The sequence below is a fragment of the Podarcis liolepis genome (genome assembly GCF_965112155.1).
Source record: "Podarcis liolepis genome assembly, chromosome: 10".
NCBI classification, from domain to species: Eukaryota; Metazoa; Chordata; class Lepidosauria; order Squamata; family Lacertidae; genus Podarcis; species Podarcis liolepis.
In genome coordinates, this window is record NC_139562.1 from 54,421,496 (window position 1) to 54,448,504 (window position 27,009).

The following is a 27,009-nucleotide window of genomic DNA, read 5'->3' on the forward strand; positions in this document are numbered from 1 at the left end:
CACAGCCCTGTATAGCATTACTGATTATGAGTTGTTAAGTGTTAGCACACTACTGGCAAACAGTGATCAGCAATGAGTATGCCAGGTAGATTTTCTGCAGTTTTCGATGAGGGGGTGAACACTTGTTTCTTTCTCATGCTTATTGTAGGGAGTAGCTTACCTAAACAGAAAGATAATAGAAGAGGAAATACTTATCACAGTTGAGGTGAAGCAACCAATAACCACTAAGCTCATGTATGCGCAGCCTTAGTTACTTCTGCTTTAGAACCTGTTTCTGGATTGCCTCAGAATCTTTAGAATACTTGGAGAAGTTCATTCAGTTGTCCAGAAGCTTTGTTCAAACAGGAGGCAGTTACATCCTTCAGGGGTTTTTGCATAAATCCCTTTTGTCCAGGTCATGTTCACATTGCACTGAAGGTCCATCTGGCTAAGTTAGGAAACAGAAGGCAGGATATTGCATTAGTGATATTTTCTTGGGCTCTTCCTCATCCCCTGACCTTTTTCTCCCATGCAAATTCCTGCATAGGAAGCCTACACACTATGGTTTTTATTTCCAGTCCATGTAGTTATGTACAAGAGGAATAAGAAAAAAAGATGAGCTCTGATTCAGTTTCAGAATGTGTTACTGCTGGGCACTACCTATTATGAGAATCTCTCTCGCACTCTCATGGAGCAGCTCACACGCTGCTGCTCCTAAAATGTTTTCGTCAGGCTTCCTTAAATACATAGAGTTGCTTTGTAGATAATGTGGCAAAATAAAACAAAACCTCAGGACTCCCTGGTCCTGAATGGGGCAACTGTGCCCCTGAAGGACCAGGTGAGCAGTCTGGGAATCATTTTGGACTCAGCTGTCCATGGAGGCGCAGGTCAATTATGTGTCCAGGGCAGCTGTCTACCAGCTCCATCTGGTACGCAGGCTCAGACCCTACCTGCCCGCAGACTGTCTCACCAGAGTGGTGCATGCTCTGGTAATCTCCCGCTTTGACTACTGCAGTGCGCTCTACATGGGGCTACCTTTGAAGGTGACTTGGAAACTACAATCCAGAATCCAGAATGCGGCAGCTAGATTGGTGACTGGGAGTGGCTGCTGAGACCATATAACACCGGTCCTGAAAGACCTACGTTGGCTCCCAGTATGTTTCCAAGCACAATTCAAAGTGTTGGTGCTGTCCCTTAAAGTCCTAAACAGCCTCGGCCCAGTATACCTGAAGGAGCGTCTCCACCCCCATCCTTCAGCCCAGACACTGAGGTCCAGCTCCGAGGGCCTTCTGGCAGTTCCCTCACTGCGAGAAGTGAGGTTACGGAACCAGGCAGAGGGCCTTCTCGGTGGTGGCACCCACCCTGTGGAACACCCTCCCATCAGATGTCCGAAACCTGGATCTTTCCATCCAGGGGATTCTCCTTTCTATATTTTATTTTTTCCTTGTCAACGACATAAAATTCCTAGCGCTTTGTTCTGATAATCAACTTCTCGTATAGCTTATCTTAAACTGTAGGGTGCAAGTTTGTGTATATTAGACCAAAAGTAAAGCCCACAAAGCAAACACTAAGTACAGCTTTTTCGGTATAATTTATTCTTTATTGATTTTGGAAAGGATAGATATAACCTGAACACCAATAGATTTAAGAGTTTTTCTATTTTGGAATAGAAAATGGAACAGGAGATGTCAAGATTCAATCTGGTAATAAATTTATAAGGATTTCATTCATTCATTTCAAAACTGAGCTTATCTATCACAAAGCTGAGTACTTGGCATGTTCACCAATCAATGTTACTCAGAGTGCTCTGAGTGTTGTATTTACACTAGAAGGGAGGATTATAAATGTTCAGTAAATAAACAAATGGAGAACTCTTCCCATTTCACTTGCTGACTTGTGCCACCTCAGCCCCAGTACGTACCTTTCTGCTCCCAATCTTGTGTTGCTCTTTCTGTCCGTATCTGTGAACCCCAGCCCCTCTGCAGCCTAACACTATTAGTGTATGTCATTTTCTCTAAAACAAATAAAACCATATAGGGGAAACAGAAAGTTGTACAGCTAGGAAGCCACTGCCTCCATAAATTTCCTCCAATTTGCAATGAAAGAAGACTGGGGCTGAAAGACAAATGCAGTGTGCATGTTTATAGTCTAAGCAGTGGTGTCCAAACTTTTTCCAAAGAGGCAGATGAAGGTGATAGACTATATAGGACTAGCAGAAATGACTGGCAGAATCTGAGACCAGGGAAAAGAGACGGCAGAAGAAGATTGGAAGAAATTTAAGAATTTATCTTAAGAAATACTGTAAAATTTATGAATTTTAGAATGATGTGGTTTTTAAAATCAAATGGAGTACAGCTGTAAAGATTAAGTGAAAAGAAAGTAAGGATGATAATTATACAAAATTAAGGTTCCAGTTACAGATAGGTAGCCGTGTTGGTCTGCCATAGTCAAAATAAAGAAATTCCTTCCAGTAGCACCTTAAAGACCAACTAAGTTAGTTCTTGGTATGAGCTTTCGTGTGCATGCACACTTCTTCAGATCTGAAGGTATCTGAAGAAGTGTGCATGCACACGAAAGCTCATACCAAGAACTAACTTAGTTGGTCTTTAAGGTGCTACTGGAAGGAATTTCTTTATTTTGACAAAATTAAGGGCGAGGATTTGCTGAACTAAATTTTTGAAGTGGGAATGCAGAAAGGGGAGGTATGAGGAGGTCGGTGAAATAAGTTTTAAGAAAATAAGGTACTGAAACTATACTTGTTTTTTCTTTTTCTTTTCTTTTTGTTTGTGTGTATTGATATGTTTGTTATAATTTGTAAAATCCTAATAAATATTTATAAAAAAACAACAAACTTTTTCCAAAGAGGGCCAGATTTGATGAAGTGAAGGGCCGTGAGGACCACCAAAGTTAACCTTTAAGATTGAAGTTGTTGAGTTTTTTCTATGATTTTACCCCAAAGTTGTTGAGCTTCTTTAGGGTTGAAGTAGTTGAGGGTTTTTTTTAAGGATTTTACCCTATCCCAGGAAATAAACTGCCACAGGGGCCAGATTAAACTAACTAGCTCCCAAACGGACTTTGGACATGCCTAGTCTAAGTTATATGTGAATACACTATGTTACTGATTGTTTTACTGGTACATCATGATGGAATGTAGACCAGGTGCCTTGTAATTTCTATGGGTTTTGGCCCATTAGCACGCTTATCAGCATCTCAACACTTATTTGAAATTCCTCTCTTCGTCTCTGAATTTCATTATTATAATATTTTTCCAAAGGAAATTATATGAACCATCTTTGGGATGTTAAAACTGCAAAGTTTACCTTCGCCGAGGCCCTAAAACTGCTTTCTTGCAAAGCAGTGACCATCTTTGCTGTGGGACGAAACAAAGGCACTGTGCACGAGTTGCAATATTTGCCCTTCCCATTTAAAACAATGGGGAATGGGAAAGCAAATAACAGAAATGGAAAGGACAAGCAACCTGTGATTTCCTTGAATTTTTGTATGCATTAAAATGAGCAGAACAAACCAGAGGGAACTGTTTCTGAGGGAAATACATCTGCCATTACTATTTTATCTCTGCCATATAAGTCACTAACTCTCAAAAAGACAGTGACCTTAGCCTTATCTGAAGGAGTGTGCATGCACACGAAAGCTTATACCCAGAACAAACTTAGATGGTCTCTAAGGTGTTACTGGACAATTTTTTAATTTTATTTATTTATTTCGACTGCGTCAGACCAACATGGCTGCCTACCTGAATCTTAGCCTCACAAGTTCCTCTTCTGACATTATGTTACTTACTGAGATCTGTTTTACACATTACGTGGCAGCAATTTGTGTTTGTCAGTGTGTGAACTCAAGACAACCAAGTAGCGTTAAGCCAGTGATCAATCTCCACACATGAGTTTAAAATTTTAAGGATTTTAAATGCATCCTTTCAACTCTTTTACAATTGGATGCAGGCCTTGGAGGGTACTAAGAAGAGGTAACATGAAATGAACGTTGAGGCTATTTCTTGTGCAAGACTACTCTTGCTACCACTTCCTTTCTGTCTTCAGCAGCCTCTTCAGAAGTTTATGCAACGGATGGCTTCTGGCTCTGCATGTGCAGAGAAAAATATAGGGGAGCTACTAAATCTAAAGAACTGCTGGATTTTGTGTTTTCAGAAATGAGGTACCAGTCATGTGACTCTCTATCCCAGTACCCCTGGGTATAACCTGAAACCTATGTGAGCCTAGTCAAGGCAGAGGTGGTGAACCTCAGGCCTGGGGGCTGGATGCAGCCCTATTTGGCCCGCCAAACTATCCCTGTCCCTTACTGACCCTGTTTTGCACTCCAGATATTTTTGCATGGTTGGAATATCTGCCTGAGCTCTGCTCATGCCTCTTGCTTGTCTGGATGAAGGATCCAGAAGGATGTGTTAGGTAGAAAAGATTCATCGCTCTGCCCACTTTTGCCTCTGGTCCTGCTCTCAGAAATGGCTCTCAGAAGCCTCCCCATAAGAGAATATGGCCCCAAGCTGAAAATAGTTCCCTACCTCAGGCTAATCTGCTATATACTGCTTTCATAAGACATGAGAATGCAGACTTTCGGACTTTATCAGTGAACCAGGATCTCCCCCCCCCCCCCTATTTTGCTTAACCCTCAGAGTTATGGAGAACTGGAAAGTCTGCAAACCCTCCAAGTGTCCCTATTTTCCATGGACAGTCCTGGATTTACAGAAGCTGTCCCAGTTTCTGATTTGATCCCGAAATATCTTGCTTTTCCTTAAAGGTAAAGGGACCCCTGACCGTTAGGTCCAGTCGCGGACGACTCGGGTTGCGGTACTCATCTCGCTCTATAGGCTGAGGGAGCCGGTGTTTGTCCGCAGACAGCTTCCGGGTCATGTGGCCAGCATGACTAAGCCACTTCTGGCGAACCAGAGCAGCGCATGGAAATGCCGTTTACCTTCCCGCCGGAGCAGTACCTATTTATCTACTTGCACTTTGACGTGCTTTCAAAGTGCTAGGTGGGCAGGAGCTGGGACTGAACAACGGGAGCTCATCTCATCGTGAGGATTAGGGAAATTAGGAAAATAGGGAAACTTGGAGGGTCTGTAATCAAATAGGTCTCCCTATATTCATTGGAGAAATGCTGGAGAGCAGACCTCCCAAGTATGCCTATTTTCCAGGGACATCACTGATTTAGAGAAGTCATCCTGGTTTCTGATTTGACCCCAGAATGTCCCGCCTTTCCTTAAAGGTAAAGGGTAAGGGGACCCCTGACCATTAGGTCCAGTCGTGACCGACTCTGGGGTTGTGGTGCTCATCTCGCTTTATTGGCCAAGGGAGCCAGCATACAGCTTCCGGGTCATGTGGCCAGCATGACTAAGCCGCTTCTGGCGAACCAGAGCAGCTCACAGAAATGCCGTTTACCTTCCTGCTGAAGCGGTACCTATTTATCTACTTGCACATGACGTGCTTTCGAAGTGCTAGGTTGGCAGGAGCAGGGACCAAGCAACGGGAGCTCACCCCATCATGGGGATTCGAACCGCTGACCTTCTGATCGGCAAGTTCTAGGCTCTGTGGTTTAACCCACAGCGCCACCCGCATCCCTGTAACTGAACAGGGCTCCCTATTTTCATTGGAGAAATGCTGGGGAGCAGACCCTCCAAGTATGCCTATTTTCCAGGGATGTCCCTGATTTAGAGAAGTCATCCTGGTTTCTGATTTGACCCCAGAATGTCCCGCTTTTCCTTAGGACATCCCTATTTTCATGGAAGAAATGTTGGAGGGTATGGAGTTTTTTAACCCCGGGAGCCTTTTTGAAGGCAATCTTGTACAGTACAAGTAAGTCCCCGTCTCCCCCTTAAGCTCACTATTTCGAGACATTTTGCTTGGCCCACTAAAGGCTACTTGTGTTGGGGGTTTTTTTTTTTTTAAAAAACACACCACACCACGGCTTCCCCCTACTCCCCCCCCCATCCCGCGACTTAGGAGTCAACCCACAACCCACCTTAGTCGCGTGTTGTGTGTTTGTTTACAACTTTAATTGGCGGCTTCCCCGGCTGGAGACGCCTGCATGCAAACGGTGCGCGATTGGGCGGAGGAGGTGGAGCAGGGACGGGACGGGGGGGGGGGACGGGGACGGGACGGGGGACGGAGAGACACGTTACTTCTTCGGGAGACATGAATCATCCCAGAAATAACACCACGCGAGGTCGTGGCAGCAGAGAGCAAGGCCGGCGCTGGAGCGGCTGGGCGCGTTTGCTCGGTCTCTCTCCCCCTCGCGCGCCCTGCCTGCGAAAAGATGGCTGAAGCTGCTGGCGGCGGCGGCGGCGCCGGCTTTCTGGAGCAGCTCAAGTCGTGCGTCGTCTGGTCGTGGACGTATCTGTGGTCGCTGTGGTTCTTCCTCATGCTCTTCCTCGTCTACGTCCTGAGGGTGCCTCTGAAGATCAACGACAACTTGAGCACAGGTAGCGAGCGACGACGCGCTTTGGGCAAAAAGCAACCCCCCCCCTCAAACTTGCAACTTTGCGCGCGGGGGGGGGGGAATACAACAAGGGCGCGCGCCACGGCTGGGCGGGAAAAGGCGAAGGGGCAACGGGGAAAGAAGGCGTCGTGCTGCAAACTTTCCCTGCCTCTCCCGTTGCTCTTTCCCTCTCCTCCCCACAGACTGGAAAACAGCAACAGCTGCGACACCCTTTCCTCATATTTCTTCACATAGTCATGCTTCGTTTTGGGGGGGAGGGTTGTGGTTGAGGGTCCGCCAGCTTGCCCCCCCCCAGTTTCCAAATCCACCCCCTTTTTTCAGTCTGATGCGCCCGCCTCCCTTCTTGCAACCGGGCGCTTTGAGGGCGGGTCGAGGACAAGGGACGTTTTTAGGGGAGTTTTAATTTCCATGCTCCTTTCCTCCCCGCCGCAAAAATTGTTCAGCCCCGCTAATAAATGGTGGGTCGCTACAAAAAAAGGGGGAAAGGAAGAAAGACGTTCGGTTGGAAGAAGCAGCGATGCCTTCCTGCTCCTCGTCAGGACTTGAGGTGGGGGGAACCTCACACGCAGAAGGCGGGAATAATTTGGGCAAAGGCATCTCCGCCCTCCTTCTCAGTGGAAGATGTACGTTATCTAGAGGCATCTCGTGGGTCCCAGCTGCGAGGAGGTGCTGGCAGACCACCTTAAAAAGAAGAAGAAGAAATAAACATTGTCTTTGCTGGGTCAGAATAGAAGGCTGGTCATCTATGGCTTCCCTCTGAAGACTCATGAGCGGAACGGGAAGGTGTGATGGTGAGATCCTGAACTCTCCTCTTCAGAAGTACCTGCAAGGTGTACTGCCTTGCAGTTGTCCATAGGGCCACAGATTCCCCACCCCTGATAGCTCTATGTTGCTGGACCACAACTCTTCATTGCCCTTGGCTGTGGGTTAAGCTGACAGTGGAATGAAAATGAAATGGCTGAGGCTAATGGGAGCTGGAGTCCCGCAACGTCAGAAGCACTTCAGGTTCCCCATCTGCACCCTGTGGATTTCGCCTGTCCTTTCTGAACACAGTTCTAGCCTAAAGGTCATAATTGTGAATTCGATCACTTTCCACCTCACCTGCTGTTTTGTTGCTTGCTTGGCCCAGTGGTAGAGAGGCCCCTTCAGAGCTTTCGACAGTTTGTTTGGGATTTTAACACTCTGAATGATCTGGTGTCATTCACAAACTTGAGTCTTTCCCTAATTCATCCCAACTTCAAATAATGTATGACTGTTAAATTGCTCCAGTGCGGATTCACTCTTTGGTTTTTCCCTCTTTGGGAAATCTTTTCATATTTTTTTTCTTTTTTCTTTCCTCTTTTTAGCCAATATTTGTTGTTTTATTACTTACCGTATTTTTCGCCCTATAAGATGCACTTTTCCCCCTCCAAAAATGAAGGGGAAATGTGTGTGCATCTTATGGGGCGAATGCAGACTCCTTGGCTTCAGCGATAGCAGCGCGAAGCCTCCGAAGCCTGCGCTCCGGAGGCTTCGCGTTGCTTCCGCTGAAGCCAGGAGAGTCTGCTCTTTGAGGCTGGCGGTGGGGGAAAGCAGCGCTTCCCCCATCGCCAGCCCCAGAGGATGGGGGGCAGCGGGAAGGCGCGCGACCCCTTGCCGCTACTCTCCAACCTGGCTTCGAGGCTGACGGTGGGGAAAGCAGTGCTTCCCCCATCACCAGCCCCAGAGGATGGGGGGCACCGGGAAGGCGCGTGACGCCTTGCCGCTACTCTCCAACCCGGCTTCGAGGCTGGCAGTGGGGAAAGCAGCGCTTCCCCCATCGCCAGCCCCAGAGGATGGGGGGCAGCAGTAAGGCGCGCGACGCCTTCCCGCTACTCTCCAACCCTCCTTTGGGCTTTTGCGGGAGATGGGGGAATTCCCCCACCTCCCGCAAAAGCAGGCAAAAGCCTTGCGCTCTTTAAAGGGGCTCCGCGGCTTCTGCGGGCTTTTGGGGGGGGGATTTAACTAGGAAAGGCTATTAGAAATCAGTGTTAAGTTTCCCCCTTCATCTGCTAGCAAGTCGGGTACTACTTTGTGTCGCAGGGAGAAGCTAGAGAATCTACTTTGCCATTTCAGGTTGTTAGCACAAGTGGCAATAAGAAATTAGCATGTTTGCATTCCCCAAATTCTTCAATTCAAATATAATACCAATATTATTTGCGGGTGAAGGTAATTTGTAGGGGCGAATCAGTGGGTAAGAAGTAGGTTGCTAAACTGTAGCTTCGGACAGAATTATGGCTTCCCACAAACCAAGCTTCTAAGCTCCATTCTAATGTCCAGTGGAAAGAGAGGACAGAATGCAGAGGTTTTGAGGCTGCTCATATTTGTTGTAGTGGCAAAGAATGTTTGCTGTTAGTATAGCTACTGTTTATATACGTGGCTTTTTGCATACTGTACTGTCCTTGCTGCTTCCCCTTTTGGAGTGTTCACATTTCAAACTGATACTGTTGGCCAACCATCAAAAGCTATGCAAGGTAGGAGAGAATTGTAGATGTTTTGGGGGGCACATTCAAATGGAATGGGCCTAGAGATTTGCAGAAAAGTTCAGCTTCTTTTGCCTGTTACAAATGAGTATTTTCATTGGAGGAGGGGCACATTTGTGTTTGAAGAAACAACATTGGTACATGCATTATGTAAAATAGCTGTGAGTGCTGCTTTTGTATTATGCTTTATGATGTCGTCTTGAGTATTTTTCATGAAACATAGGCAAAGAAACATGGATTTGTACTTGTAAGCTTTTGTATACAGAGATGGGAATGCTGAATGTAGTGCTGTGTAGCTCAAGGAAAAATGCAACTAACCAATCCATAGTTCCTACAGAGATTCCCCTGTCCTCTGTATAGCTGCAACTAAAACGTTTTAACTGTGTTTTAAGTGCAATATACAATGTGACACTAGGTGGCGATAGTGATCCTTATGGAAAATTCAATGTATTTTTAAAAACTTTTTTTTTTAAAGCATTTTCAGAACGTTTTTCATATGTGTGTAGATTCCATCGGGGGAGAATTTGAGGAACTGCCTTTAAATGGGTGTACCTAAGATTTTTATTTTTTATTAGATTATTCTGAAATTTGTGAAGGGCTCACCAGGTAGGTCTTCCGTTGGGTGTAGTGCAACAGCATTGGAGGATCTAGCCCCTGATTTATAATATTGGATGACTGTTTGGGCCTCCCCTCTTAGCTATGCAAGCACTATAACACTTTGGTTTTCAACAACAGTTATGATTAGGTTTTTTTAGCTACTTGATTGGAGGCCAATCAGGCCCAGTTTTCACCGAGATGATTTATGAAGCAACATATCCGTCATGTAAATCCCTGATTGCACTATGAAGCTTTCATTCAGACACAGATGTGCCATGTAGTGAAAATTATACATTAGTTGCATCCATTTTATAAAGAGGATAACTATATCCTTTTCAGCAATTAATAAAGGTAAAGGACCCTTGACAGTTAAGTCCAGTTGCAAACGACTCTGGGGTTGTGGCGCTCATCTCGCTTTACTGGCTGAGAGAGCCGGCATACAGCTTCCAGGTCATGTGGCCAGCATGACTAAGCCGCTTCTGGCGAACCAGAGCAGCGCACGGAAATGCTGTTTACCTTCCCACTGGAGCGGTACCTATTTATCTACTTGCACTTTTTGGTATGCTCTCGAACTGCTAGGTTGGCAGGAGCTGGGACCGAGCAATGGGAGCTCATCCTGTCGAGGAGATTCAAACCACCGACTTTCTGATCAGCAAGCCCTAGGATCTGGTTTAGACCACAGTCATCATCAAATGGAATCATGGTTGGCCTGTCAAGAAGTTCTATTGCCAATTTCCTCCACATACTTCCCTTAGTCAAAATAAAAAAATTCCTTCCTGTAGCACCTTAAAGACCAACTAAGTTAGTTCTTGGTATTACCAAGAACTAACTTAGTTGGTCTTTAAGGTGCTACAGGAAGGAATTTTTTTATTTTGACTATGGCAGACCAACACGGCTACCTATCTGTAACTGGAACCATACTTCCCTTACTTTCAGTTTTTAAAATCAGAGGTCAATTTTTACCAGTCTGGAAACTGTATTGCCCAGCTAAGCAATATCTATAGTATCCTGTAGAAATAGGTCTCAGATAAGTGATGGTAAGCAGAGGAGCCTTAAATTTATAACTTATCGTAAATTTCCGTAATGCAGATATGATAATAAAATAGAAATTACAAAATGTATGATGCAGAATAAGCTTTGGAGTATTATAACTATTGCCAGCAAGGAAAGGAAAAACAACACAGTCATTGTGTCAGGCAAGAAACTAAAATAAGCACCCAAGATGAATGTGTTCTTGCCTTAGTCCAAAATAACCCGGCGTATGTTCTTAGCATTGATAATGTGCTATGAGGTACATATTTTTATTTTTTTTAATAAAAAATCTGCTTAAATTCATCTTGGCCTTTTAAAACCCTGCTATTTTTTTATCCTGGCCTTTTATTCACTCTCATGTCTTCTTTTGTTTACATGTAGTTAGAAATTAACAGAGCAATCCTAACTCTTAATCCGCACACCTGGCGGGGTTTAAGATTCTGCAATGGTATCCCTCTGCTGAGTTGTGTGTGAATGTAGCTGTCCCACTGGCTATCCTTGCGGTCAACAACACTGCTGCTGCTGGCACAAGAACCTGAAATGTGTTTGAGGGTGCAGGCAGAACAAACCTATTTATGGATCCAGTTGTGCCAGCCTGGAGCTGTTCCACACAACCTCCCACACTTACCTGGGAGTAAACCCCACTAAATTCTTTGAATTTAATAGGACATACTTCAGAGTAGATATGTTTGGGTTTGTGCTGTAAGAATGCGAACTTACTGACCACAGTTCAGTGCAGGATCCCTTAGAAATCAACAAGCTGAAGCCAAATTGCGTTTGTGTTGGATGGTGGCCTTCCCTTCTTAAAGTCTATTAAAAATTTAAGGATGCAATTAGTCTTGCAGCAGAAAGGTTGTGAAAACCCAGACAAAGAGGCTCCTGAGAAGCTTTGGTTTCACAGGAAAGCTGATAAATCTAAAATGTGACTTCCCAAAAATAACCATGATGGTTTCAGTTGGTTTTGTTCCTCCTTCCCCCCCCCCCAGACAATAGCACCTCCTTTCTCTCTTTTATGACTGTAAGTGAGATTGCATTCTATGTTGCAGAATAACAAAACTGCTTTTATTCAACATTTGTTTAGTGCAGGGGTAGGCAACCTAAGGCCTGTGGGCCGGATGCGGCCCAGTCGCCTTCTCAATCCAGCCCACAGACTGTCTGGGAATCAGCGTGTTTTTACATGAGTAGAATGTGTCGTTTTATTTAAAATGCATCTCTGGGTTATTTGTGGGGCTTGCCTGGTGTTTTTACATGAGTAGAATGTGTGCTTTTATTTAAAAAGCATCTCTGGGTTATTTGTGGGGCATAGGAATTCATTCATTTGCACCTCCCAAAAAACTATAGTCCGGCCCACGACATGGTCTGAGGGACAGTGAACCAGCCCACGGCTGGAAAAGGTTGCTGACCCCTGGTTTAGTGCTAATGCAGTAGATGCTGACCAGGAAAACAATGCAACGAAACAGACCGGGCACCTACGTTAAGCAAGAAGGACCAGGGTGAATAGGAAATGGTTAGCCGGTAGGGGGCAAAATGGAGAAAATGTCAGACTGTGGTGGAAAACATTGCTATGCGAGTTTCTTCATGCAGCTTTGGATTCATGTATGCAGCAGAATTGAGATTCCGACACCTGAGCTAGTGCAGAATAAAATGACATTGAACAGCAGGTGCCTTGTAATAAAGTACCCATGAAAACAAACAAATGAAACAAAAACAAGGAAAACATATGAAAGTAGAGATACACGAATTCAAAAAAGTGGAGAGGACCAAGAATTCTGACTGCATACACACAATACATTTAAAGCACCTCCCCCCGAAAATGGAGGTGACATCAGTTTTAGCCCGAAATACAGAAGGTAGCTCCTAGATATTTCCCCCCTGAAGAAATACTTCCATGCATCCCCCCCCCCCCACCCCTTTGTCTGGTCCAGAAATAGGAAACCTGATGAAGTGTTTGGATCTTGAGGACAGGGAGAATTTATATTATTTTAATTTATAGGCTGTCTGTTAGAGCAAATCTATCTTACAAGGCTGCTTACTTAAAACAACCATAAAGTACAGTCTCACATTTCAATAAAAACAACTGGCAGCCTAAAACAATTCACAGGCCAGTAACACGTCATTATAATTAACTGAAACAACTTGAGCAGTTTCAGACTAACACCATATAATTCCTTTACAGAGACGTAATCTGAACTAAGTGGAGTTTTAAGGCCTGTTTAAAAGTCTGTACCAGTGGAGTCCATATGCATATCACAATAATATTCTCTGGCGATTGTGCATAGGATTGTTGACTTAGTGTATTTAAGTATACACTATACAACAGGGCAATAAGGAAAAACCTGATTGTTTATAAGTTATCATAATCAATACATTCATGTTCACAAACTTTCCAGAAATGAGCTTAGCTGCAAACCAGCCTCTAATGTTCTCTTGCTGTCTTTTGCAATGCAATTTATTTATTTGGTGAACGTTTAAGGCACCCTGCGGTATAAAACAGCCAGTTTCAATCTGCAGCATCTTCAGTTAGGGCTAGGAGAGTTTGAAATCCTGGACAACCATTGCAAGCCAGTGTAGATGAATGACACTGTGCAATTGGTAGAGCTTGATGCAAGGCAGTTTCCTATGTTACTAGCTTTTGGAATTATGTGATTATTTTCTTCAGGACTTTTTTTTTTTTTTGCAATAAGAGGTTCTGAATGCATTCTGCTTCCCATAAATAAAGCACAATCTCTGCTATGTTTCATGCTGAAGGCTAAAATGTTGTTTATAAATAACACATCGGTCTAAGCTAAGGCCTTTCAGCTTGGCTTGATTGCAGAAGCTTTCAAGGTGAAATCAAGCTCTGCTGCATTTGTGTCATAATATTACTGTGATAATCCTAAAAACGAGAGGTTTACAGCATATTTTAATGCTGCTCCAAACTCCTGGTACAAAACCTGCCCCTCATCTCACCCTCAGTTTTTTCAAATTCTTCCTCACGACTCCCAAATCCTTTCTTGACTGTTATAAAACTCCAGTTTTGCCATGTCTGTTTTCTGCTGCCAGTTAACCCAAACTTCTCTTTTGTCAAATGCAGTCCTCTCCCTTGGTCTTTCACCAAATAACACCATAAATAAGTCATGTCGGAAAGTTAATTCCAGAAAGTGAAATCTTGGTGCTTTCAAAATACTATGTCTTTGTGTTGGTCATGGGTTTTTGACTGCAGATTCAAAAATGCCTAAAGGCTGCATCTTTAGCACCATATCTGTAAATCTTGTGTGCAGGGTCTGAGATTGCCTCTCTAAGGTGCTATTTGGATGTGAATGTGTAACGATAAAAGCAGCAGTTTTCCTCAGTATAACTGAGTATAAGCCATTGTTGTTGTTTAGTCGTGTCCGACTCTTCATGACCCCATGGACCAGAGCATGCCTGTCTCCACTGCCTCCCACAGCTTGGTCAAACTCATGTTCGTAGCTTCAAGAACATTGTCCAACCATCTTGTCTTCTGTTGTCCCCTTCTTCTTGTGCCCTCCATCTTTCCCAACATCAGGGTCGTTTCCAGGGAGTCTTCTCTTCTCATGAGGTGGCCAAAGTATTGGAGCCTCAGCTTCAGGATCTGTCCTTCCAGGGAGCACTCGGGCTGATTTCCTTAAGAATGGATAGGTTTGATCTTCTTGCAGTCCATGGGACTCTCAAGAGTCTCCTCCAGCACCATAATTCAAAAGCATCAATTCTTTGGTGATCAGCCTTCTTTATGGTCTAACTCTCACTTCCATACATCACTACTGGGAAAACCATAGCTTTAAGTATATGGACCTTTGTTGGCAAGGTGATGTCTCTGCTTTTAATAAGCCATTAGTATAAGCTAATCTGCCTCCACTACTGGAAAAGTTTCACCTGTGCACCCGGGCTTGTTATTTTTCAGATTTTACCAGTGCCTCTCAGGGGTGGGGAAGAAGAGAATGGTTATTGTGGAATTCGTTCCTTATTCATCTGCTTGGAAAGCCCTGGCTCTTGCGGGGAGAATGGGGACAGCAGGATGGGGGAAGACAGACAAACATGTAGGAAAATTCTGTGTATAGGAATGTCAACATCCCTTTCATTCTCTGCTATCTTCTCTTTGTTAGTCTGAATGTGTGGTTAGGTTATCCTATCTGCTTTCTAGTTCATGTCTTGGCTGTTCGAACCATCAGAGATTCATCTGACCTCTGTTGGATTAAGGAGAGGAATTCCTTTTTTTCCTAGTCAGACATACTGGCTGTGTTGCTTTTTCTAGATTCCATAAGTTAGGTATCCATCATCTCATTACATTATTATTTATTTCTTGCCATCTCTTGGGTTTCATTTCATTTTCATAGCAAACCCTGTCAGTTGTTTTCAGGAAAGAGGAAAGGGGTACTCATAAATTCATAATTATTTAAATAAGTAATATGCTTACTGGTTTTATTTTTTACCAGTAATATGCTTACTGGTTTAGGGAAATTAGCCACATAGCTTCTCAAAATGGAGTTTGCTAGAACAAAGCTAAGCACACAAGTTACAAGTTTTATGCTCCATAGATCTCCTGGGTTCCCATGAAAGGATCATTACAGGGCAGTTATAAATTTTACTCCACACTGTGTGGTACTATGCAGCATTGCTATGTAGGCTGAAATGGTATGTTTTTTCAAGGTGTTTTAACTGTCACTTTAGTATAGCTCAACTGCTTCAGTTTATGAGCATCACTATCTTTCACAAGTTATTATTTTTCCAGTTTCAATACACCTCATGGCAGATGGTGTGAGACAAGACAGTCCTTAGATGTTGAGCCATTGTGTTCTGCTACTAGATGCCAGGTATGATCTGAAGATGCATGAGGCAACTTACTACCTTGCAGAAGATGAACAGATCTAGGTGTGGTTAGTGACTAGACAGGAGACATGCCTGGGGCTCCATGAAGGAAGAAGAGTGGACTATAAATATAGGAAATAAATTAAATAAAATAGATGTTACCCCGTGTTTCCATTGGGCTGGCTGCTAGCAGCACACAGCAATGGTTTTGTATACAAGTAAAGCATAATTGTTCATTTTTTCTTTTATACTGGTGTGTCAGATTCAGGGTGGATTTGATTTAAGTCACGATTTAAATCACTAGTCACTAGTCAGTAAGACTTGATTTAAAACTCCCCCCCCCTGGAAAAACTCATTCTTGCTGGTATAATCTTAATATTTACAACCAGATGAAGGTTTCATTTTTGGAATAATAAATTTTCAGAGTAGTTTTTACAGCTATATCAAAAGTCACTGATTTGGTTATACTATACATTGACAGATAATTATGAAATTACTGTGAGGTTTAATAAGTTACCTGTTTATATTTGGAAAGGTTTTCTGCTGTACTGTTTATATTTGGAAAAGTTTTATGCTGAAGGAGAAAAATAATCATTTCCTCAACAACAATTTAAAGAATTTATTTAACTGAAACAATAACATTATAGCATATGTATCCATGTTTGTTAACTGATGTTAAACAATATTTTTTTTAAAAAAAAACTTAGACTGAATTTTAGCACACATAAAAATTTTAAAACAAATCATTATTTCCTGATGAATAGCCTTTGGACTATAATGTAACTTAAAAAGAAAACTATCTTTAGAAAGATTTTCTTTCCAAAAGCATTTTATTTTAAAAATCCAATTTAATTTTTTTAAAAAATCCGATTTAAAGGGGGGGGGAATCCAATTTAAATAAAAAAAATTATCCACCCTGGTCAAGTTATTATGTTGTAACTGAAATATTGTTTTCTGCTTCTGTGTTGGTGTATGTGCAAACCTGGCCTTTTAAAACTAATAAGCAAAATACTGAAAGGGTTTGAAGGTAGGGGATTCACAACCTGTTAAATGCATTCCATATAATTTAGAATTTTTTAAATCTTACAAATGCTTTTGCCATCTCTAAAGTTCGTCCGTTCTAAGTTTTGCACTCCTTATGTTTCTCTCAATATACAGTCACTGTTTACTGACTGAAATTTTAAACTTATCAGTGTTGTTTAAATTTAGAGGAGTGGCATGGGAATTTGATTTAAGAACAGCTACAAGCCCATTGTTTTTAACACTTACTCATATGTTTGGATTACATTTTAGGAGATCCATTTTATTATTTCCATTATGAGAGGGGATGGATAAGAAATGTCATAGGAATGAGAGAGGAATGGCCAAGCCTTATACCAAACACTAGAGGTCAGCCTTTAAACACTATAAAATGCTATAAAATTCAACTTCACTGACCTCTGGAGCTCAGGAAAGGTAATTGACAGTGAAGGATTATGGGAGATGTAGTACAAAAATTGGTAGGGCATTTGTGTTTGAAGTAGAAAGTGGGGGGAAATCAATGGAAGTAGACATTTTTCTTTTCATTATCATAGTAGCATAAATGGGATCCCAGACAACTGTTATCAGGCACTGACCAGCCTATCGCCTGCTTCATTTTAAGACTGCAGTAGTCTCATGTACCCTCAGGCTGTGCCATTCCATCTTGTCATAATCCTACAGAATACAGATATTGATGGTATAATTAAGCACTGTAGTGACATTTCTCAATAAGGGAATGTCCAGACAGAAAACGTGGCAGGGGCAGGGAGGAGGATATCTGGTATTCTAACTGTCTACCAGGCCTGGACAGAGCTTATCTGAGGGCACAGGATGGGAGTCCTGTTAGAACATAAAAGCAGCCGGTCCCTGGCAGGACCCCCTGGCCAGTTTAGCCCCCTGAGACCTGGGGAAAGTGTAAGACCTCGGTCCAGTATACCTGAAGGAGTGTCTCCACCCCCATTGTTCTGCCTGCACACTGAGGTCCAGTGCGAGGGCCTTCTGGCGGTTCCCTCGCTGCAAGAAGCCAAGTTACAGAGAACCAGACAGAGGGCCTTCTCGGTAGTGGCACCCACCCTGTGGAATGCACTCCCACCAGATGTCAAAGAGAAAAACAACTACCAGACTTTTAGGAGACATCTGAAGGCAGCCCTGTTTAGGGAAGCTTTTAATATCTGAAGGACTGTTGTATTTTAATATTTTGTTGGAAGTCTCCCAGAGTGGCTGGGAAAACCCAGCCAGATGGGTGGGGTATAAATTATTATTATTATTATTATTATTATTATTATTATTATTATTATTATTACCTGGATGCTCCTGGCCTGCTGGCAACACTCAGCAGCCACAAGCATTGCCGGTTAGATCAGTTGGTTAAAGCGTGGTGCTGATGACACCAAGGTAATAATCCCTGTATGGGGGCATATTCTTGCATTGCAGTGGGCTGGACTAGATGATCCCTGGAGTCCCTCCCAGCTCTATGATTCTAAGACATACTGAGAAGGGTCACTGTCTGTGTTGATTTGTTATTCCAGATGTCTCTTCTTAGTAGCATCAATACGGCTGGCATGGTCCAAGTCAGGAATTACCAACAGAATAGTTTACAAAATTGCACACATCTTTAACTTCTTTCTGGTGCAGACTGCTTTTTATACTTCCTGTTTGATGTTAAATCATTCAATCAGTGGTGTTGGACTGGTCTTAAATCTAATTGGGATTAATATATTTGGATATTTGGAGTTGATGGGCATGCCTTCCTGTGCATGTCAGGATCTTTGAAATAGGCATAGCTAGATTTATGTTTTTATTTAGGCTCTTGAAGATGCTGCCTTTCTTTTCAGAAAGATTGCATGTAACTTCTGGGGGAAGAGTTTTAATAACTGCTGACAGCTGCATACTCCCTCACGCAGTGTTCTGGTAATACTGCATTGCATTACTCCATTAGCGCAAACCACCAAAAACCACTTGGTATTTGTTTTGTTCTTCATTCTTTGGATGACTAAGAGTGTCAGTTTTGCGGTGACAGCTTACACGACAAAGGTTTGTAGTGCAAAATAATAGCTCGTGGATTTGTAGGGTATTGGTAGTGATGTAAATGGAACGCTAAAGAACAGTGGTCCAAAGAACACATCCTAATAGGTGGACTTCTAAAAAAAAATATGGGGCAATTCTAGTTTATTTGGAAGACATACTCTCTGATGTGGAAGATTTTAGAGCCCAAACATACAAAGACTGGTTGGACTGATTAATTAGTAAACAAAAGGCACTTTGCAGACTGTTCCTATTCTGTTACTTGTTCCCAGGATGAGTCTGCCTGGCACTGAGAACTGCTTGGGAGGCTCAGAAGCTCAATTATCAATCAGTAATTAGTTTCCCTGTGGTCTTCCAGATGACCATCAGCCAGGGATGATGGGAGTTGTATCTCACCAACAAACGAAGATCCAAAGAAGGCTATGAGAAGTGGTGGACACTGAAGGCTGGTTATGCATTAAATGATTGTTTGAGGTATGAATGCCTGGAAATCTTTGGACTCAGTTTGTTCCTAGTACCTTTCAGCCTTATATGCACTTTGTGTAAGGTGTAGGAATGAAAAATCATGGGAGACGAGAGAGGCAGGTGTAGCTAGGCGTCTGTCAGGGCGGACCCTGGGAGCCTGTTTTATTGAATATTACAAGCATTGCCAAAGTGTGCCTGTGGCTGATTGGTTGATACATACACACAGAAACTTGTGATTGGTTAACATAAGTACTAAGGCGGGAATTACATCTTAAAGGTGGGGATTACATGTGATCATTTATCATTGATGGAGAGAAGGCTGAGAATCGGAGCCAGAACTAGACAGGCATGAAGCCTCCTAATTGAATTGTAACTAGGGATTAATTGGCACAAACAATATAACAATCAGGTTCTGTAGATATGGTCAGCTAGGCATGGAGAGCAAGTACAGTTTGTTTTCCGTGAGCTTGGGATGTCTGTTACTTAATGATTGATTATAGCATGTAACAATGTAATCAGGTTCTGTAGTCAGCTAGGCGTGAAGAGCAGGTTCGCACAGTGTGTGCAAAAGGCAGGGAAAAACCTACAAGCAAGACTTTCTAGAATGCAAGAGAAAGGGTGCAAAGCTTCCCCAAAATGCAGCAGTTTTGTGCAGTTTTGTGCAGAAGGAGAACTAGCAGTTATATGCAGAAAGAGGACTTCCCTTTATCTCCCCCTTTCTTTTCTTGTTTGCGAGGCATTCTGGGTAGATAAGGCAAAAATATTTCAGGATTAGTGGTGTGCCAACAAATGCCCAAAATAAGTTCGCCAGGGTCGATGGGACAAGAATACTTCGGGATACGTGGTTTGCCAACGCATGCCCAAAATAAGCCCGTCCACATCTCACCTTAGGTTTACTGTTGGTGTTGCCATTTCGCAAGGTAGGCGGCGAGAAGTTTATTAGGTGGTTGAGGGGGAGAGAGAAGCCGAGAGAAAAGGCTTATGAGGCCAGAAATGCATTGAAGGAAGCAACATAACAAAATTAAGATGCATATAATGACAAGGGCGTATTGAAAGAGATTACGAAGCCAGGTAAGATTAGGTAGCCAAGCAGTAAGCCACTGGGTGCAAGAACCCCAGAGGCCAGAAAATCTAACGTCTTGTGTAATGTGGTGTGTAAGATTTTGCAATCCATAATGATTCACATCCATAATGATGAAGCATCAGCAAATAGTGATAGCAGAACGATTTTGTAAAAGTCCATAGTGAAATTCACTCTGTTCTTTATTCAAAAGGTGAGAAGCTTGTGAAGTAAAATTCAGGGCTTTTTCTTCCATAGTGAAATTCACTCTGTTATTTATTCAAAAGGTGAGAAGCTTGTGAAGTAAAATTCAGGGCTTTTTCTGCAGAACAAGCTAAAGAATTAATGTTCATACGATTCTGTACAGCCAATCCAGGGACTCCTAGGAGAGAAACAACTAAAGAGATATATTCAGACCTACTGAAAAAGGAGACAAAAGCATCACAATCGTTAGTCAATTTCACAGAGCGGCGATATCAAGAGTGGGATAAAGGATCCAGAACACCAGGAATAACCTGGATTCCTTCTTTGGCCGCAGAAAATTTGGGTAAAATTAAGCCTGCGACTTTAGGAGGTAATTGGGTGGTCATAAGCACAATTTCACCAGGTAAAACAGTGTCTTTGGTTTTTTGATTAATTAAGTTGATGGTAAAATCAGAGCGTGTATCCTTTGAGATGGTTTTAATAGTGGAGACTAACGGCGGGGGGGGGGGCCTCCCTATTTGTCCTGGCCCGGGAGTGGGGCCCCTAAGGAGTTTCCCGAACTCCTGCACTGATTTGCCCAATGATAGCCTTTACCACACTTTGGGCATTTCTTGGAAGGTTTAGCCTTATTGGCATCACCATTCCTGTTTGGACCCCCGCCAGGGGCTCTGCATTGTTTAGCAAAATGACCTGGGCGATTGCAGTTGAAGCAGTTGCTATTCCCTCCAGCATTCCTGTTACATAGGAGGATTTGAGACCAGAATCAACAATGGCCCTTCTCAATTCTCGCATTACAGAGTAAGGAAGGGTTTCATACAGCACCTGTTGTTGTGCTGTGCCTGGGTTTACATAAGAAATGGGGAAAGCAGATGGGGTTGAGCTGGAGACAGGGAAAGCTGATGGCATTTCACCAGCCCACTCAGATTCTTCCTCTAAGGAAAGGAGACCTTTTTGCCTGGCTTGAGAAAGTGCAACACGAACAGCTCCTGTGAAACAGGCAGGAGCTGAGGCAGGCAAGGGAGGGGTGGAAGGAGGGAGGGAAGAAAGAGAGGGGGAAGGAAGAGGGGGGGAAGTGGATGTTGGCTGAGATGCAGGCAAAGGAAACACAGGAGGGAGGGAAGGGGGGATGGGGGTGGGCACAGCTCCTGTATGAGCAGATGCAGGAGGGAGGGAAGGGGGAATGGGTGTGGGCTGAGGAATAGCTCCTGTATGAGCAGATGCAGGAGGGGTGGAAGGGGGGGTGGATGGGTTGGAAGCAGGCAAAGGAGGGAGGGATTGGCAGGATTGTGCAGGAGGCAAAAGCTTAGGATAAGGAGGGGGGTTGTCTCTAACAGACAGAGATGCAGGGGCCGAGGGAGACGCCTGGGACGCCTGAGGTCCAAATTTTGCCACGGCATCTGCACACCTCTGCCAAGTCAGCAGACATTGGATAGGAGCCCTGGGTTCTTCAAAAAAGGTTTTTCCAATCTTTTGCCAGGCCTCTACCCCCAAGGAACCTGCCTCAGGGTACCAGGGACATTGGAATGCGATCTCACCTAGCAATTGTTCAATTTCCTTTAAAGAAACATGAGCACCTGCACCTCTCTGTCTGACTAAATGAAGCAGTTCAGTAGCATGCACTTTCTGGGACTTTGTAAGCTCCCCCCCCATACTCACGGTGTAGCCGGCTAAGACTTCTCCAGTCGAGTGAAGTATGAGGCTGGCTGAATGCTTCGGCTGCGCAAGGGATCTGGCACGTCGTGGGTCACCAGATGTAGGAAATGAAAAATCATGGGAGACGAGAGAGGCAGGTGTAGCTAGGCGTCTGTCAGGGCGGACCCTGGGAGCCTGTTTTATTGAATATTACAAGCATTGCCAAAGTGTGCCTGTGGCTGATTGGTTGATACATACACACAGAAACTTGTGATTGGTTAACATAAGTACTAAGGCGGGAATTACATCTTAAAGGTGGGGATTACATGTGATCATTTATCATTGATGGAGAGAAGGCTGAGAATCGGAGCCAGAACTAGACAGGCATGAAGCCTCCTAATTGAATTGTAACTAGGGATTAATTGGCACAAACAATATAACAATCAGGTTCTGTAGATATGGTCAGCTAGGCATGGAGAGCAAGTACAGTTTGTTTTCCGTGAGCTTGGGATGTCTGTTACTTAATGATTGATTATAGCATGTAACAATGTAATCAGGTTCTGTAGTCAGCTAGGCGTGAAGAGCAGGTTCGCACAGTGTGTGCAAAAGGCAGGGAAAAACCTACAAGCAAGACTTTCTAGAATGCAAGAGAAAGGGTGCAAAGCTTCCCCAAAATGCAGCAGTTTTGTGCAGTTTTGTGCAGAAGGAGAACTAGCAGTTATATGCAGAAAGAGGACTTCCCTTTAGTAAGGGAAGATAATAGAAGTACTTTAACATGGGTGGCAATGCACTGAACAGCAATCTTTCAGTAGCCTACAGGAGGCCTACGTTTTGCATTATATTGTATTCTGGTTCCTAATAATTCCAGTGTAGGCATCTTAACACAGCCTGCAACACAATGTGATCGGCCACAGGTGTAACAGCATCTATGTCCTACGTTAAATTCAGCAACTGAGAAGACATGAAGTAAGATTAATTTTTATTGGGCCAGTGGGCTGCCCATGAAAATTATTATCATTGGGTTGATTCCAACTAATGTTCTCTGTTTGCACAACAGAACTTTCTCTCCTTTGCTCTCCACGTGCCTCCTAAATCTGGGCTGGCGTTCCCCCAATGCTCCAGAGCAGATATGGGGAGGGTGCAGTACAAGAAACAGCTGAATATAAGTGTTAGAACAATACAAAATGAACATTTAAGGCAGAGAGAGAACTTTTTATCCCACTGGATGAAAGTTGTGACTTGGAGTTAGAAAAACAGAATCGACAATGAATTGCCTATTTTAAATGAGCCTAGTAATTTTAATTTAGCCTAGTAATTGATAGATGTTTCTACAGCCTATTAATAACCTAGCGACTTACATTGCTATCAGTAGTGGCTGCATTACTGCAAGAATAATATTGTTAGTAAACTTCACCGTCTTTTTAGGTGTCATTTCTTTATGGCTGAAATGATCAACATTTCAAATCAGTTTTGATTGTATGGGGGAGGAAAGCCCAAAGCAAAGGCGTAAATATGTTTTGTTGGATTCATCTCATAGTTTCTGAGTCACTCTTCCTGTAGAAGAATTGATGAGTGGCGGAAAGGATGACTAAGCAAGCCATTGGTTTTGGAAATGGATCGTGCTGCATTCCCAGCCATTAAGTTTTAAAATGTATGTGCAGTGAAAAGTGCAAGGCATGTTTAATTTCCAGGCTAAAATCTGGAGAGGGGAAAGCTACCACTTTAAACAGTTCTGAAAAGAGTTCCTAGGCAAAGAAAGGGAAAGGCTCAGAGATGTGAAGATCCATAGTCTGTTGTGCTTGAGTCCTTTGCAAAATACTGTACTTAACATGTGCAATGGCAACATTTAACTTAACTCTATCAGTATGTTGCAAAGTTAATGAGAAGTTGTTGGGGGGGTTTGTGGTGCTCTTTTTTCTTTTCTTTTTTTTTTGCATGAATTAAACCAGTTTTACGAGGATGGAAGGATAGTGGGGGGGGGGAGTCCTGTTGCACAAGCGTAAATCCTTGCACTGAGGGGAGAATGCAAGCCATTCAGCCATCATAACTGGGGCAGGATTGCTGTAATATGTTCTGACTCTTTGGCCCCGCAAGCATTCTTAATGCTGCTTTCTGTGCCAGTTCAAGTTTCCAGGTTGGCTTCAAAGGCAGCATCCTGGCACAGAGCACGTAAGAAAATCAGAAAGGTTTTCATGAAGGTACTGATGACTTGCTCCTAAGAATTAAACTATATAAGGGAAATGAAAGATGTTTGTTTAACCAACTTATAGTGCTGTTAAGCTTACCCATAAGTCTTTTGTAGGTCTGGTATTTTTCACAGCTTTGACAAGATGCCCATCTGGTTTACTGTTGGGTATAGGAAGCTAACTCTGCCATGTCAGGGTTACTGTGCTAAGAGATGGATATTCATAGTCAGGTTTCTATGAGACAAACGATCCCAGGATTGGTGATTGAGTCCAGAGATAAGGATCAATATATGTTGCAAAACCTGTTCAGAATACACACATGGCGGTACTATTTTTGCTGAAGTTTCTTGGCTCTGTGGAAGCTCTGTGAGCAAACAGTACTGAATCTTCTTCGAATTGACAGCTGCCATGGACTGCCCAGGTAAAGATACCATTTATAATATATAGATTAACAATTTGCTGGATATATTATTAAAGCATATATCCAAGACTTAATTTCAGAACAGAAGTGGAATTGATAACAGTCAATAATCAGCCATTCCATTCCCATGGCTTCTGCTTTCTGCTGATTTGAAATGTGTATGTTTCATATGCCTTAGTAGTTAAGTCCTAGCTAATCTGTTGACCTTTTGTTGAGGAATCTGAGCTTCACTGAACATTACCCATAAAGTACATAAGTCGTGCATGCCACCTAGCTCCCCTGCAGAGGATCAGTTTGGAAAGACAGTGAATGATATTTCTTTCATTTACAGAGACTAGTACAAGTGCATTGTAAAGAAATACTGCAGTGCAACATTGCAAGGTTGGTCTGGAGGCATTTTTGTCCACCATTTAGAATGTTATCCTGACCATGAGGAATGTATTCAGAAATCCAGTTTGGGTTAGGGGATCTTATGCTGCTGAGATATGCTGGAAAATTTTGTGGTGTGGCAGTGAAAGAGATGGCAGACTGTAATGGGACCTGCTAAGTTCATTAAAACGTTTCTAGAAACTTTCAGTGGAATGCTGGACTGGTGATACAATCATATACATGTCTACTCAGAAGTGAGCATCATTTACTTTAATGGGACTTATTCCAGATAAATGTGCATAGACTCAAGACTAAATCTGACCTAAGCATAGACCTAGAAGAAAGGCAGAGAAAAGTGTTTGAAAAATTTGGGTTTCTGAATGCAGAGGGAGGAACAGAGTAGCAGGGGAACTTAGATAAGAAGTTTCTGGGAGACCTTTTTCTGCACTAACATCTGACTGACTCTTCAGAAGCAGTTGATCTGAAGCACTTGTCTGTTGGAAAGAATGTGGCAAGATCAAAAAGACCAGCTGCCCACTTTTTAAATCTTCACTTTCATTTCTCCTTTATCTTGAAGGGAGATCCCTCATTCCTTCCTTTTAGACCCCCCTGAAAAGCACTATTCATTCACATTACAATTCTGCAGATTAGTGAGATGAAAGGAATATATTTTGAAGTCCTAAATTGCAGGGTTTCATTAACAAACTTCATAACACCTACCTGTACTTAAATTCCTGTCTTCTGGGAGACCTGACTCCTAAATGACACGAAAAGTTGCACATGCAGTGGAACTTAGCTTATTTACAAAGTGGCGAAAGTTCCTAGATTGTTGGATGGATTGGTGAGAGCCATGTGACTGAACTGGAGCAACCAGCTTAAACCTCCTCACATGCTGAGATTCTCACAGGTAGATGTAGACAGGGTGTTGGTGGTGAACAATAGATTACCTATTTCCTCCCAAGGTAAGAGGAAGTGACATAACTAAGCTTGGCAGGACAGCTTACTCTATGGCATTAACCTCTTCATGCATTAATTAGACATATGGATGTTGGTTACATGAGGCTGATGATCCTGCAGCATATACAAGCTCAGCCTGCACACTCACTACATCAGGGTCTGCAACCTTTTTCAGGAGTGGGCCAGTCCACTGTCCCTCAGACCATGTGGTGGGCCGGACTATATTTTGAAGGGGAAAAAATAAATGAATTCCTATGCCCCACAAATAACCCAGAGATGCATTTTAAATAAAAGGACACATTCTACTCATGTAAAACACGCTGATTCCTGTGTTTTTGAGAAGGCGATTGGGCCGCATCTGGCCCCTGGGCCTTAGGTTGCCTACCTCTGCACTACATGCTCAACAAGGATGAAAGGAATTACCATACTGCTGACAATTCAGGCTGAAGCTGGAGTCACAGTTCTGTTGCTCTCTTCCCTCCTCCTTCTGCAGCAAATCCAAAAAAACATCTTGCTGGATTCTGGATCTCCATTGCGTTCCTTCGCATTTCCAGTTCACCTGGCTGCTTAAAGCACGGGTGCTGGTGCTGCTGCTGCTGCTGTTCCTCTGAGGCAGGAGTACTTAAAAGTACTTAAAAGTTAAAAATGAAGAGGGATGAAAGACAGTGCTTGTCTTAATTACCATAGCATTTCCCATTGCTCAGTTTGTCTTACAAAATGCTGTTTTGTGGAAAGTAGAAACAGTAAGCTAGAAAAACTACTACCCATGTACTATATTTCCGCATCAGGTACATGTGCCTAAGTGTTGATGGCACTATATTTTAAAATGATTATTTGTAGCATCTCCATAGTAAGTGGGAATGTGGAAATACTACTGTCTCTATTTTTTATTTTTAAAAAAGCTTGGTAAAGTTATCTGTGCCCAACAGCGAGTGGGGGAGAGGATCTGACAATCTCCTTTGCACCTTTGCCTATTGTGAGAACCTTCCAATACGTTATATTATTTCTGGTCAAACATGCCCCATTTTGTTAGCATTTTCTTATGTAGCCCTTATCAGATATTAGGCCTATGACTGTTCTAACTGGAACTAAAATCCTTGTACTTTCCACCACAACTTGCTAGCCTCTTGTTTTGCATCTGTCAAACCATCTTTTTCTTCCTACGCGTAGTCAAAGGATGCAAAAATATTCATCATGATAATGTTCAAAATGGCAGTGCTCTGCTTCAAGATGATGGCACTTAATATCCTGTGTGGTTCAAGAGTTAGACATCCATTCCATTTG

At 43.0% G+C, this 27,009-nt stretch overlaps 1 protein-coding gene and 1 long non-coding RNA gene across 4 annotated transcripts in view; both read left to right on the forward strand.

The window, feature by feature from the left end:
• The first annotated feature begins 6,065 nt into the window (after positions 1–6,065).
• ST7 (suppression of tumorigenicity 7) overlaps positions 6,066–27,009 on the forward strand; it is a 97,128-nt gene continuing 76,184 nt past the window's right edge. For 2 of the 3 annotated variants that reach the window (XM_083463584.1, XM_083463585.1), the window contains exon 1: positions 6,066–6,433. In XM_083463584.1, coding sequence (XP_083319710.1) covers positions 6,268–6,433 — 166 coding nt within the window. In that variant the 5' untranslated portion in view covers positions 6,066–6,267. Of the gene's footprint in view, positions 6,434–6,912; positions 7,242–27,009 lie in introns of those variants that run through there. The other variant, XM_083463586.1, reaches the window with a different exon arrangement.
• LOC310688000 lies at positions 13,249–25,949 on the forward strand. Its single transcript, XR_014516727.1, has 2 exons — positions 13,249–18,978; positions 22,544–25,949. It is a non-coding gene; the product is annotated as an uncharacterized lncRNA (long non-coding RNA).